The sequence below is a fragment of the Drosophila novamexicana genome, unplaced genomic scaffold (genome assembly GCF_003285875.2).
Source record: "Drosophila novamexicana strain 15010-1031.04,08,12 unplaced genomic scaffold, DnovRS2.1 tig00004555-arrow-pilon, whole genome shotgun sequence".
Classification (NCBI taxonomy): Eukaryota; Metazoa; Arthropoda; class Insecta; order Diptera; family Drosophilidae; genus Drosophila; species Drosophila novamexicana.
In genome coordinates, this window is record NW_020825052.1 from 5,041,951 (window position 1) to 5,057,172 (window position 15,222).

General features: G+C 46.1%; 1 protein-coding gene across 3 annotated transcripts in view; it reads left to right on the forward strand.

Annotated features, from left to right (window-relative positions):
- Positions 1–15,032, forward strand: part of LOC115770014 (IQ motif and SEC7 domain-containing protein 3) — a 36,460-nt gene extending 21,428 nt beyond the window's left edge. For 2 of the 3 annotated variants that reach the window (XM_030715065.1, XM_030715067.1), the window contains exons 2-6: positions 9,144–9,665; positions 10,969–11,471; positions 11,608–12,839; positions 12,910–13,744; positions 13,817–15,032. In XM_030715065.1, the coding sequence (XP_030570925.1) occupies positions 9,144–9,665; positions 10,969–11,471; positions 11,608–12,839; positions 12,910–13,744; positions 13,817–14,277 (3,553 nt within the window). In that variant the 3' untranslated portion in view covers positions 14,278–15,032. Of the gene's footprint in view, positions 1–5,577; positions 6,074–9,143; positions 9,666–10,968; positions 11,472–11,607; positions 12,840–12,909; positions 13,745–13,816 lie in introns of those variants that run through there. The other variant, XM_030715066.1, reaches the window with a different exon arrangement.
- Positions 15,033–15,222: the final 190 nt, after the last annotated feature.

The window sequence follows — 15,222 nt, forward strand, 5'->3', positions numbered from 1 at the left end:
AATATGTATAGTATTTCGGGAGAGTTTCTATCTATCTGGGGCTTACAGATCTCTGTGAACGAGTACAAAAGTAGTTTTTCTGGCAATTGCACTGAACTGCCCTCGCTCATATGAAGTTATTGTTGTTTTTGTTTGCTTGTCATCAGCGCTGGTTGTTGTTGTAGTTGTTGATTGTTTCATAACAGCTGAGACAAAGTCAGGCAAAAGGTAAATGGGTTTGGTGTACCTTGTGCCTAATGCGTTAATATCATCATCAAGCTGGCTCATAGAAACTTACATATGTACACAAATAGTCGTGTTGTGAGTTATGCCTATGCTATTTACATGCATGTGTGTGTGTGTGTGTGTGTGTGTGTGTGTGGCACAGTGGGCACAAGTTTTGGTTTTTATGACATTAGTTTTAACGATGCCAGTGACAGCAATGTCCGACAACAACAACAACAACAATAAGCAAGTTTCAATGAAAAGTCGAAACAGGCCGCAGGTCCGGATATAAATGGTTTGTTGTTCACACACTCACAAACACTCATACAAGTACAGCCATATGCAGAAGCACACTCATCATTACGCTTAACGCTTGGCTCAGTCTCAGACCCAGTCAGCCATTACGAAGCCCATTTTGTTAGTAGCCCGCCGCATACGACTAACTACCAAAAGTGCCTCCTCACAGTTTGCGTTTACAGCGGCCGTAATGTGCTCGTACTCGTACTCGCACTCAGACGTACAGCGCATGCAGAGAGAGAGTGAGCGAGAGCGAGAGCGGGAGAGCGGTTGCATCGCCCCCGCTGAATGCCGCCCTCGCCCGCCCTTCAATGCCCAGACGTCAGGTCGTGAGTCACCTGAGCGTAACGTAAGCGCAGCTTATTGTTCGCGCTCATGTGGCTCGCGTCGGGTACTTGTGCTCGTTATTATTTTGGCGCTCATTCGTACGTTTTCGCTCTGGCGGCTCTCCCAATGCAGTTGCGGTGTTGTTGTGTGAGCAGCTGTTTTGGGCTGCCACACAAATTCGCTGTTATTGTGATCGCCTTTTTGACAGTGACTCTGCGAGTGTGAGTGTGTTTCAGTGTATGCGTATGTGTCGTTTGCATACAAATTTAAACTTTTTCATAGTAGTTTTTCGGGCTTGTTTCTCTCTGTTTTCGCAATTACTCAATTTGACAATGGAAATGAAAAATTAGCAACAAATTTGAAAACATCTGAAATGCTTTCATTGTTACTGAATATAAGTTAAGAGCACTTAAATGCAATGAGTCTTAGTCCCAATGTGCTTCCAGCCAGTCAGAGCACATATGTATGTACATACGTCAACGCTCGTTTATAGAGCTGCAGGTGTTTGTTTGTTTGTGTTTTAGCCATGCTGCAAGTGTTTCGCTTGCGAACTGACAATTGTTTTCGGTAGATCAAATTGAAAAGAACAGCTTAACACAGAGCCTGAACAACAGCCACAACAATAACTGGCACACAAACTTGCCTATTGGCAATATACACACATACACACATACACACATGCTCACAAACACATACAGACTGTCGTATAGAGTCATTCACTCTCTCTCGCACACACTGATAGTCGTGGAAACGGGCCGTCGATTTACGGCTTGGAAGCTCGCCCGCCACTGTCGGCCAATTTAGTCTCTCTCAAAGTTTCGTCGAAGCAGGCAGCAAAGGCACAGAGAAAACGTGCGCGCGCTTTTCTGTTCAAAACGTCGACGTCGCAGTCGCTGCCCGATCGTGCGTTTTGTTGTTAATATATAAACTTCGTTCGCTCACTGTGTGTTACTGCTCACATTTTGTTGTTGGCATCCAATATTATTTTTGAATATGGATTCGTTAATTGTTGTTTTTGTGACCACTTTGCATACGCAAAACAAGCAACAAAATTTGGAAATTGAATAACAAATTTTGCAGCGCGCGAATTGATTTGCAAACAAAAGCTTGTGTGTGAATTGTGAGTGTTGAGTGTTGAAAAAAATGAGAAATAAAATAACAATTTAATAGTATAAATTGCAAAACACATACATACACACGCACATATGTACGTATGTATGTGTGCGAAAAAACACAGCTCACGAGCTGGAAGCGTGTGCCTTCTTGTTGTTTTTGTTGTAATTTTCAATTTGTTTGTTGAGGCTGCTGTCAAGTCAGGCCCGGTTTATTATTAATTTGACATCGTCGTGTTCCCCTGCCACAAACAAAAAAAAGAACAGTAGCAACGAAATGCCCAAGTCCAAAACGGATAGCATGAAAAACAAAAATAACAGCATTGCATACAATTTTTTTAATGTAAAAAATAAAATATAATTAAAGAGAAAATCGCCTTTCTCTGCGCGTATCACAAAAACAATAGTGCCGCCAACAACAACAAAAAAAAACAGGCGTCGACAGCGGGAACAGCAGCAGCAGAGGCAGCAGAGGCAGCCGCAGCAACAAAAGCCACGGCCACTGCCCCGTTACGTTTCGGCAAACACACGACTAAAGCGTCCCACTGTCGGTCTGTTTCTGTGCATATGTGTCTGTGTGTGCACGGGGTGTGTATATATGTGGACTCGACTGGAAATTTCTGCTACACATTTTTAATTGAAACTGTAGCCAAGTGCTGAGAGCATAAGCATACAGCTCATAGATGCAGGCCCTCAAAAGAGCGGCTCCCAAAAAGAAGAGCGCAATCCAAATAACTGTATAACACCGCTCAATGTGTCGAAAGCTGCAATCAGCTCTGTCAATAAGTCCTTCTGTCACGCTCAAAGCTCAGATCGTAATACTCAAAACAATTGAGTATTAAATACGCAACAGCTCAAAGCTTTAGCTTGTCATATTATGCCATTTATTTTTGGTACAGCATAAAGTTTGAGCAGTACAAAAGCTTAACAGCTGATTATACGCAGCTGCAGCTGGTCTGCAGTCGCAGAGAAAGCACAAAATTCAAGTCACAGTTAACCGTTGCTGCGCTTAAAACTGTCTCGCTCTGTCACGAAATTTATACGGCGCGCAGGCGTTGCGCGATCGTAGCTGCGTCTGTTGTTGCTTTGCTTGTGCAACCACTTGCCAACCAATTACGCTGCGTCGCAGTCGCGTTGTGCAGTTAGCGTTGTTGCATATTGTGTTTCCACTTCCTCTTCCGCTCATTTTGAGCCGCCCGGTTGCAGTCGCAACGCCGCCTGCCATTTGCTAGACAAGGACCGCGTGTAAAAGAAAGAGTACAAGCGAAAGAGAGTTGGATTACGTGCGCCGTTACTAATGACACGAAAGTGAATAAAGCACCGAAGTCCATTGTGAACTGCCACTGTGCCGCCCAGCGCAGCACCCAGCTGCACTTGGCTAATCTCTCTCTCTCTCCCTTTCGCGCTGTGTGCGTGTGCGTGTGCTTGTGTGTGTAATAATTATAAATTAAATAATTATACAATACAAGCAACAAAACAACTTGGAACTGATTGCAACTGCAGTTGTCGCGGTTGCTGCGGCTGCTGCTGCTGCTGCTGCTGCTGCTGCTGCTCTGTTGTTGCTCGTGCAGTGGAACACCTGTAAAACAAAGGCAGCTCTATCTACAACAATTATAATAACAACAACAAGTTGCCATTGTCGTGCACTGTGGCGGATGCAAGCAGCTTTAAGCATAACGAAAATTAAAACCAACGTCAAATGCTAAATAATACCAAGCCAGATTTTGCAGCTTAACTTAAAACTCGTTCAACGAAAAAAACCAATCCAATAACAGATAATGTTGATGCAGACCACGCCAGAGACTTACAATAAATGTGTTTTGTTTTTAGAATATGTTTAAACGGCAACGAGATCAACTTGAATGCTTTTAGCAACAAGCAAAACAACAACAACAACAAAAAATCGACAACAACTTTGCGTTTGTCGTTTAATAAGAAAACATATTGAGAATTGGCTTTTACGAGTGGGTTTTTCGGGGGCAGCATTCTCACAGTTTAGACTCGACTCGACTCGACTCGAGAATTCTAGCCAGAACAGAACAACAGTTGTGTTTGGGTTGTAGGCGACTTGTTTTGGCCAAGAGCGCCATGACTTGTTGTGGAATCCAAGGCAAGGCTAATACATGACACAGAGGGGGCTAGTGGGGTAGCTTGGATTATCGAAACAGCGAAATTCGTTGGCTTAAACAGCTTTTCATGTCACATATATACGAATGTGTGTGTGTGTGTGTGTGTTTCTGGGTAACAACAAATGACGAAACAATCGCCGCTGTGACAGTCATCTGGGCTTCGGACAACATTTGCCCAGAATTGTAACGAATCAGAGACCTGACGCTGTTAACGCTGATGATGATGATGATGAAGATGAAGCCATCAGCGATCGCGATCGTTTTCAAAAAACACTCGAGACACTCATCAAAGGTTCTTGAACTTGCCAAAACCAAAACCGAAAACAAGTCAACAGATTTATGGCTGGAAAGTGTGGGGGATGGCGTCTTCTTCTTCTTTTGCTTCTGCCTTTGTTCGATTGTACTACATGCATACATATTTAATGCGACAAAATTTACATTTCGATCTTGATCTTGTCAGTTGATAAACAAACGAATTTTTTTCCCTTTCTATGCGCCATTGTCTCTTCTCTGTCTGCCCCCCTCCCCCCTCTCGCTTTCCGCCCATTGACAATATTCTCACGTAAATTTCCATATGATTTATGGACTTATTAAAGTGGATCAGGTCAGCTGGCAGCAGTGCCAAAAAGCTTTCTCAGCTTGTCTGGCAAGCTTTTCCGTGCAGACGGATGCCAAACAGTTCACATCCTCCCCTGGCGTGTGTGTGTGTGTGTGTGTGTGTGTGTGGCGTGTGTGGCATGTGTCTGACATATGAATTCGCATACAATTCGCATTCAATTTGAATATTGTTTACTTGGCACTCGCTGCGGCATTTATTCATTTATTTTCTAGCTATGCGACTTTTACTTGCGATCGGCGATCGCTGACCTAAAAAGCCACAAAGCTGATTGAATGCGCTTCGAGAGAGTCGTGAGTTTGCAAGTCTCTCTCGCTCAATAAGCACAAAAGCGCGACAACAAAAAAACAAACAAACAAACATTTTGCAAGTGTCACGCAACCCACTTGCTTCATTAGCGATTGTCACTTCCCTCTCGCCCCTCTCTCTTTCTCTCTCTCTGTGTCTCTTCTGCTGCTGCTGTTTTATTACACCGTTTTTGAAGGGCATTCACAATGAAGGCGATGGCAAGCTTTTGGGCTTGTTAACTTAAATGGGGTGCGCAATGCGCAAAAGACGGCAAAACGCGCTTGGAATGTCTACTAAAAGTATTTAACTAATATTATCGCTTTAGAAGCAAACGCAAAATAAAAACGTTATCTAAACGCTCGACGACAGCGGAATGTAGCCAGCGCAGCGGCAGAGGGAAGCAACGAAAAATTTCAAAACTAAACCAAAGATTAAATGGCAAAGAAATCAAAGTACATGCACAAAAAATACTAAACAAATATCAAATATGTACATAAATTATAACGAAAGTAAGAACAATAAATATATAACATCGAAATAAACAACAACAATGTGAAATCAATTTGCAAATGAATAAAACGAAAGCAAAACAAAAGAAAATCTACAAACAAATACACGGCAAGCGCAACGACAACAACAACAACAACAAGAACAAAAACAACAAAACAAACTTACGGAAAGTGAAGGCGAAAGTGTAGCCACGCCTACCAAACCACTCGATATTATAACTGTTTATATTTGGACTCAATTGTGCGACTTTTGTCGAGTGTGTCTAACGCGACGAATGCGACGTCGCTGTTTCAATCTCTCGTTCCCGCTCCGATCATGTCAAAGACGAGCAGCAGCCACAAAAGCAGCAACAACAATCGCAGGCACCTGCCCGTGCCCGCGCCCGCATCCCTTGAGGACAGCGGCGGCGAGTCCTTTCTGCAATACGACAGCGAAAAGAAGCCGCCGCCGATTGTTGTTGTCGTCGGCGATGGACGGAGTCGAGTGCGTCGCGTGGTGCGCACCGCCACGCGTCACGTGACCGTTGTCAGCCTATCGACGCGCCACAAGGAGACGCAGACGCACACCTCGCACCATGTGACGGCCGTCAGGTAAGCGCCCACCGGACACTGGCAAAAGGCAAAAGGGAAACCGGCAGCAAGCGCACTCAACGCTTATCGTTATCGCTGGATCTGCTGCTTATGAGTGTATTAAAATATATTTATAGCCGTTTAACAATTGGTCTGCTAAATGCCTTAAAATACGCTGTTTGGCACCTATTACGGCTTTATTTACACTGCGTTTTATCTCTGCCAATGATAAGCCGCGCCGTGGAACCTGTTCTATATTGTAATGCATTTTCGTTTAGTTTAGCTGCAGTTTCATTCACACTATGATTCAACTTTGTCAGTTGTAGGCCGTGCTGTCGAACCTGTTTTATGATGTATTGGATCAGAGCTGCTGTTTCATATATGTGGAACCTGTGTTCCAATTTCATTGCATTTCATCTGTGTGGAACCAGTGGAACCTGTTGTGTTGTGTATTGTATTCTGCAGAGGTGAAATTACTTTGTATACAGTTTATACAAAATCATTGCATAACACTGGGCTGATGTTAGCAATGTTAAGGTACTGTTAACTTAACAGCTCTGTTAGCTAACATATCGCTGTCAGATACAAATGTATAAATAATTATTAAATTGATTTCTTAACATTAATGCACAATATTAAAGGAAATTATTTGAAGTCAATGTCAGAAATTTATATTGCTTAAATTTGGAATGTTATTTTTGCAAGCAATTATCAAATTGCTTAACACTTATAACTGATTTTCTGATTGATCGCTAAATGTAAATTAAATAATTAACAATTATAAAATCTGCAGTAGTCAGTAATGTACACGATCAAATCTTCTATACTAAATAGTAAACCAGTTGGCCCATTAATTTAATATATGTATTTGTGGTAAATCATATCTTGAATTCCCAATGCACATGGGCGCCCATTTCAGTGTGAATTAATATGACAACCTAAAACCCTGTCAGTTTGTCTAGCAGCTGTCTGTCTGTCTATCTGCGTGTTTGTTTGTTGTTTTTGGTGGGGGCACACTCCATAAAGCATAAGTCCTCAAAAGAACACTAATGTAAAATCAATAACAATTACGGTTGCGCTTTGGTAAAAGGCGGCCGACGCCGCAGTCGTCGTGCGGGTCACGCAAGTCGCCACGGACGGAGGCGACACTTGTTGCATATCAAGCAGCCAGCGAGGAAGTGAATGCGCGGCAGCCAGAGGAAATGGCCGGGGGCACTACAAATTAAAACTTTGGCTCGCGAGCAAAGCGCAGTGTGTGACGTCGCAAGCTACAAAGATACATTCACATGTATCCAACAGATACACGCACATAGATACAGACACAGCTACAGCTATGCCGCAGGCAAACAAACAGCTGGACACATGTGCAACGGCAAACAATTAGGGCCGACGTGTGGCAGATGTTTCTCGCTTGGACTCAATTTACAAGGCAGGACTTTCGAGCACTTAAATCGCTACAGAATGGGGCAAACGAGCAGAGCGAGAGAGTGCGTCAAGTTGCTTAGCTGGCAACAATAACAACAAGCTGTTGTTGTTGCTGTTGCCAGGCAGTCGTACCTGCCGTAAGGACAACACAAAATGAACGCCAGGTGCATTTGGAAACTGGAAACAATCGCGCAAGGATGATATACCCCTGCCTATGGAAAATCGTATTGTGCGTGTTCCTGTCCCTTTTCGTGATCCTGCAAGCAGGTTTTTTTTTCATGGGTGCGAATTGCAGCTGCCCTTTGTTCAGTTTTCCGTTTTGGAACTCCGGAGCTAAAAACTTATTAGGCCACCAGCTGAGCCATGATTCGAGGCGGTTCGAGGGCAGCTATACGAATCGCATAATCAATGATTCAAGCATTGCAATGCAAATCGATTTACACAATTAGAAAGACAGTTGTAGCAGGGAGAGACAATCAAAGCAAATAGATTTTAGTTTAAGGTAGTTATGCAGCCGTATTATGGGTATATATGGATATATTCCAATCAAAAAAGTTGCTCTGATTCGTGAAACTTTCTCCTTGTTGATGAAAACGAAGAGGATCCATGTTCGAATCTCTTTGGTGCCTTGATTTCCACTGAAATATATCTTTCTTTTAAATCAAATTTTTAATTATTTAATATTTTTATATCGACGAACTTTGAGCAAATTATTGTTGTTCTTCAGCATTACAAAATCGTGTGATCTGTCATCAATTTTCAATATTTATTTCAATCTTATTATTGACACTTTCTACTCTTAGGGGTGCATGATCTAGGGGAATTTTCGTGTTTGTCATCGTTAGCTAATCATTTCCGTAACTTTTCCTTCAGTCGAAATCCCTGCGAGCTGTTGATCCATCCGCCATATGGCACTGGCACTCTAAATCTTTCCCCTGCCCCTGCCTCAGACTACTGTCATTCTCCCTCTTCCCTTTTTTTTTTGCTTTGCTTTTGTTTAATGGATCCTTTTACGCTTAGGATCTTCTCTTTGTTGTGTGTTCATATTGTCTATGGCTTCGTAAGGGTAGCAATTGTTGTCTTCGGCCAACAAAACAGATGCATTTTGGATGCGTAGGCAGCTGACACACCTACACACACACACACGTACACACTCGCACACACGCACACAACTGAGTTAAGCGAAACACGTTTCTGAACCTCGATTCGATCCCAACAAGCAGCTTGTCGAGCTCTGGCCAAACGCTCGGTTTAGTTGAAACGCGAACGTTGCCGAGCGACGACCTGATCTTCCGCCTGTTCCAAATGCTCGCGTGGTGCTTCCTCCCTTCGGTCTAACCGAAAGCAACGAGAATCGAGAATCGAAAAGAGAATTTCAATTTGAATAATATTTAAACAAACGATCGTCGATTTTGTATTTGTGAATATTATGAATATTACCTGGCCATAACTGTGCCGTGATCTATGTGTGTGATCTGTGTGTGTGCGTGATTTCTACCAAAAACTTAAGATCATAGAATAGGCAAGATGATCATTTGCATTTCGGGTTTTATAATTGGCGAAAGGTACGCATCGAGCTCATATTAATCTGTTGGGTCGAACGAAAGTTGTGTCTAAAGTCTTTTGATCCTTATTAATTGTTCTTTCTCTCTCTCTCTGATTACAGCTTTCCCCAGAAGAGCATCGAGCGCAGCGGCTCCACACAATACGATCTGGCCGGAGCGCCAGTGGCCGCCCACGGCTCCAGCGCAGCCGCTGACAGCGTCGGCGGCTATGTTTACCTGCAGAACCACTATGCGGGCGGCGGAGGTGGTCACAACTCCGCCGCGACCATAAACTATCCCGCGCCGCAGCATCCGCAGATGATCTACCAGATCCAGCAGTATCCCACGTGCCATCAGCAGCAGCAGCAGCAGCAACTGCAGCAGCATCAGCACTTTATGCAAGTGCAGGCGGCACCAGCGGGCGCTGGCCACTATCATCATCACAATCACCACCTGCTGCACAGCCACGGGCATCATCACCATCATGGCGGGGCCGTGGTCATTGCCGGCAGCGGCGTCGGCACCGGAGCCGGTGCAGCGGGCGCAGTTGTCCTGCAGCAGCAGCAGCAGCAGCAGAACATGCACAAGAAGAACTCCATACGGAACGGCGGGGATGTGCTCAAGCGCACGCGCGCCCAGTCAGCGTAAGTGTTCCTTCCACAAGTGATAACAGCTAGACAACGAAGAAGAAGAGGAAGTTATCTTGACCGATCAACAGGCGGGCGATCAGTTAACAGAGACCCACAGCGTAGCTTCGCCGTCTGCCTAATTAGCTTGGACTTTGCACTGCGCCAATTTCTGATAAACAGCAAAGGGTGCCTCCCGCTAGACCCCGCCCGATATATCCAAGATTAGGCACTGACGCATGCTAACGTGGGGCGTATGTAAATATTTGGGAATGCGCCTCGGCAGCGTATCAGCTGACAGCTGACTTTCACAATGCGCCGAAAGCGACACCTGCACTTTTGCCAGGAACAAACGTTACGCACAGAAATTCCAGCTGTTTTTCTTCAGATAAACGGACAACTGTTGTTGTTGTTCTTCTTCTTCTTGATATCCCCCTCTTTGTATACGATGCGCTGATTTTCTTGTTAAACAACCACTCGATCAAATATCAGAGTCTTACGTTTGACTTCGGAGTTCTCTTTAAACCAAGTGCAAAGCTCGTGTAATGCGTTAACAGGTTGAGAATTATAGGCACAAGCGGCAATTAACTCAAGTAAATTATTAAAACTTGCCCAATATGCATCCCGATTATGCTGAAATACGTTTAATTCTTTTCATCTTAAAGAGAAATCGAGAATTAATCAAGGCATAAACTGACCTAATACAAAGTTTTTATCTCAAGTATTAACTATTAAACATAGTATTCATATTTTTATCAGAAACAGCTGTAAAGACTTTTCTTGGTATCATTATAATTTATATTTTCTTTAACTTTGATTTCTGCTCATACTTTTGAACGCTCTGATTTTGCCTAAAATTCATTTCGAATTGGCTGATTTTGGTTTAGATCTAACTGTTAATTAATAGCACTCATGACTTTGCGCTCTTTCCTATCAGCCACAATCAAAATTAAAAATGGGCGAAACTGTTTATAAGCAAATTCTGCTGCCCCCTTGCAACGCGCCGCCCCCGACCGCAAATGCGCTTGGCTTGTTGTGGTTGCTCGTGGCAACATTTTAATCAGGTCGATAGCTCGAGTTGTGTTTCAAAGATACACACTCACACACACCCAGACACACACACGTCGCCTTAGAGCAAAGGCAGACGCTATCTTATCATTGGGGCGCAGAAACTGGCAGCGACTTGGGCCAGTTGTGCGCAAATTCGCTCAGTGTATTGACACGCAGTGGCGCAGTTGCTGTATAAATAATAATTATAATCTATTTGTTTACGTTAAGTGAAAATTATTTAAATTGAAATCGTTTGCTTCACTCTCTGCAGCTACGAGCTATCGCAGGATCTGCTGGACAAACAGATCGAGCTGCTGGAACGCAAGTACGGCGGCGTGCGGGCACGCAATGCGGCTGTTACCATACAGCGCGCCTTCCGACACTATATGATGGTCAAGAAGTTCGCCTCCATTACGGCCATGGCCAAGGCGGAGAAGCGTCTCAGCCGGCGCATGGTGGTGACCGCCTCGAGCTTGACCCTGGCCGAGGAGAGCGCCTCGGCGAATGCCTCCCTATCGTCTGCCTACGGCAGCGCCACAGAATCTCAGCTGGAGCAACTGCAGCATCAGCAACAACAACAACAACAACAACAACAACAACAGCAGCAGCAACAACAGCAGCAGCAGGCGGCACAGCAACAGCCACGTGTGACAATAATGGCAGGTCCGCCAGGCGCCGGCTCGCCGGGTCTCTCGCGGACGCCGCCGACACGTTCGTTGTCGATGCGTGAGCGTCGCCAGCTGGACTGCAGTCCCATACCACGTAGTCAGTCGGGTAAGTGTTTGCTCCGAACCGAACCGAATTGGCCTCGACTCTGAGTTGAGTTTTGAGCCAGAACAATTGTCAATTTGAATATAGCTTTTAAGCCCGAAGACATACGCTAACAACTTGCTTCCGTTTTGCCCGTCAGGCGCCTCACCCGTGTCCATTGCCAGCTCCACAACCTCCGTATCCGGCCTGGCCTCGCATCCACACGTGAATCTGCTGCACGCCGCGGAACCGCATTATTACAATGCCCAGGCGATGCCCACGGCAGCCGCTTATTACACCAGCTACCACGGCTCGCCGCACGATCTGAGCTATGCCAGCTCGGCGGACACCTCGCTGAACGCCTCGTGGGTGAACACCAGCGGCCACTCGCCGCACACGCCCTACTACTCGGCGGCGCAGATCTACATGCGGCCTAAGGGCGGCAGCACCACGCCCACGCCCAGCTGCGGCAGCCAGGGCAGCGGCAGTGGCAAGAAGGTGCCGCCGGAGGTGCCCAAGCGCACATCCTCGATCACCGCGCAGCAGCAGAGCCAACTGCTGATGATGCAACGCCAGACACCGCCGCCGCCCTCGCTGCTGCGCACCAACGGGCTCTGCAAGACGGCCGAGAACGGCAGTCTGACATCCGTGCAGAGCTCCGGCTCAGATTCAAGCGTCACCTCCGCCGAGCGCAACATTAACAGCGACTTGGGCTCGGATCGCAGCAACTCGCCGCACACATGGAAGCGCGGCACAGCGCTCAACAGCTCACAACAGTTCTCGACGCATTCGGCGGACTCTGCCGGCGCCGCTGGCCAAATCCAGGTGGCGATCGCAGCGGCCACAGCAGCTGGCGGCGTGCCGCCCACAGATGATCATGCCATCTCCTCGCACACCAGTGCCGCCCAGTATGAGCAGCACGAGCAGCAGCAGCACGAACAGCAGCAGCTGCAGGCGGCGGCCAGCGCGGCGGGCGTTGCCCAGAACTACAAGATGTCGGAGACGATACGCAAGCGTCAGTATCGAGTCGGGCTTAATCTTTTCAATAAGAAGCCGGAGAAGGGCATTACGTATTTGATCAGGCGCGGCTTTCTCGAGAACACGCCGCAGGGCGTAGCACGTTTCCTAATCACGCGCAAGGGCCTCTCCCGGCAGATGATCGGCGAGTATTTGGGCAATCTCCAGAATCAGTTCAACATGGCGGTGCTCAGCTGCTTTGCCATGGAACTGGATCTGTCCGGCAGACAGGTGGACGTGGCGCTGCGCAAATTCCAGGCCTACTTCCGCATGCCCGGCGAGGCGCAAAAGATCGAGCGCCTCATGGAGATCTTCTCGCAGCGCTACTGCGAGTGCAATGCGGACATTGTGGGGCGACTGAGATCATCCGATACGGTAAGCCAAATAAATCTAAATGCAATCCATGAGTATTTTACTTAACCCAATCTCTCTCTCCCATTTGTAGATCTTTGTGCTAGCGTTTGCCATCATCATGTTGAACACGGATCTGCATACGCCAAATCTGAAGCCGGAGCGGCGCATGCGCGTCGAGGACTTTATCAAGAATTTGCGGGGCATCGATGATTGCCATGACATTGACAAGGATATGCTGAGCGGCATTTTCGAGCGCGTCAAGTCCGACGAGTTCAAGCCGGGCAGCGACCATGTCACCCAGGTGATGAAGGTCCAGGCCACTATAGTGGGCAAGAAGCCGAATCTGGCGCTGCCGCATCGCCGGCTGGTCTGCTATTGTCGCCTGTACGAGATACCCGATGTGAACAAGAAAGAACGCCCCGGCGTCCATCAGCGCGAGGTGTTCCTGTTCAACGATCTGCTGGTCATCACAAAAATCTTTAGCAAGAAAAAGACCTCTGTGACGTACACGTTCCGCAACAGTTTCCCGCTCTGCGGCGCCGTTGTCAGCCTACTGGACTTGCCCAACTATCCGTTCTGCATTCAGCTGTCGCAGAAGGTCGACGGCAAAATCCTGATCACCTTCAATGCGCGCAACGAGCACGATCGCTGCAAGTTTGCCGAGGACCTCAAAGAGTCCATCAGCGAGATGGACGAGATGGAATCGCTGCGCATCGAGGCTGAACTCGAGCGCCAGAAGTCGGCGCGCAATCGTGCCCCCGGCAATGCAGACAATCGCGACAGCGGCGTCGCCGATGTCGAGGTCTGTCCATGTCCCTATCAGCCGGGCACCCAAGCCTCCGGCGAACAAGCGCCCAACTCGGCGGACTCCACGCAGCTGAAGCGCAGTGCGCTCAGCAACAGTCTGTTGGACATGCACGAACAATGTAAGTTTTTAGTGTGAAATATCTGTCAAGTTAACAAGTTGCTTATCTGGCATTTTCTCTCCTCCATCCCAGTTGGCAATGAGAAGCCACAACGACGTGGCAGCGTCGGCTCCCTGGACAGCGGCATGAGCATCTCGTTTCAGTCGACAACCACGTCAAGTGCGTCGCGGGAAAACGCGGCTGCCATTGCAGCTGCCGCCAATGCGGCCAATGCGGCATCCAAGATCAGATTCAATCTGCAGGCCACCACCAGCAATGTGTATGCGGCGCCCGGTATGCAGGCCTACACGCACGCCAACTTTGTGCAACAGTCGCAGGCGGCTTATTTACTGCAGCAACAACAAATGCTGCAGCAGCAGCAGGTAGCGCAGGCACAAATGCAGGCACACGCCCAGGCACAGGCCCAGGCACAGGCACAGGCCCAGGCACAAGCACAGGCTCAAGCACAATCGGGAGCTGTGGTCATGGGACGCATACCAGGACGAGAACGCAAGGCATCGCGATCTGATGACTCGCGCTCCACCGAGGTCTAAATATGGCGCAATTTATGTATATTCAGTTCTTCACCAACCGATAAATATATAATACGCATCCTACACACATCTATATAGCATACGAGTAGCTTGATCTTTGTATGATCCGAATCGAAACGAACCGAACCGAAAGCCATTTTTTTTTTGTTTAAATCAACACCTAACACACTCAGCAGCTACAATTTGAATTCTTAAATGTTCCTTCGTTCTCTGCTAATATTAATGTACATAAATTACATTTTTGTCTATTTACGCGATTGAAATACGGTTTAAGTAAGTTTTCAAAAAACTAATTGTACATATACTACAACATTTATCAACAATTTATATTTATCTATAACTAATTATCTATTCAAATACCCTCTATGATCGCCGCATACTCGTATAACTCGGACAGCGGCCAGTTAGCATAAACCAACTTTTGAAATACCCTTTCAGCAGCTAGTTGCTTTCTTTTGTATCTAATCCCTTCTATCCAGTACATATAAACGTAGTTCTATTAAAAAAACCAATCCAACCGATAAGTGCGCGCTTTGTATATTACGTTTTCTTATCCCACAATTGCGTTTGTGTAACTAAAAACGATCGTATATACCGCGTGCGTGTGTATATACCATGAATATTAACTAAAAAGCAATTAGCTATAATTATTCATATTTATAGAACCAAAACTACCCAAAACCTAAAATATTAAATAATAATAATAATAATAATAAAACGCAGTGTACGGAAACAAACACCCGATATATATACTTATATATATATATATATATATATATAAAGCAAAAGACTTAAAAATTAAATAAATGAAAAGAAATAATACCAAATAATTAGCATATTCCTCTTCCCGATTCTTTTAACATACCATAAATAGTCCTGGTGAATCTACATTTTTCAAATAATATGCACAAATGGCCATAACTCGAGTATTTGAAGTCCGATCGC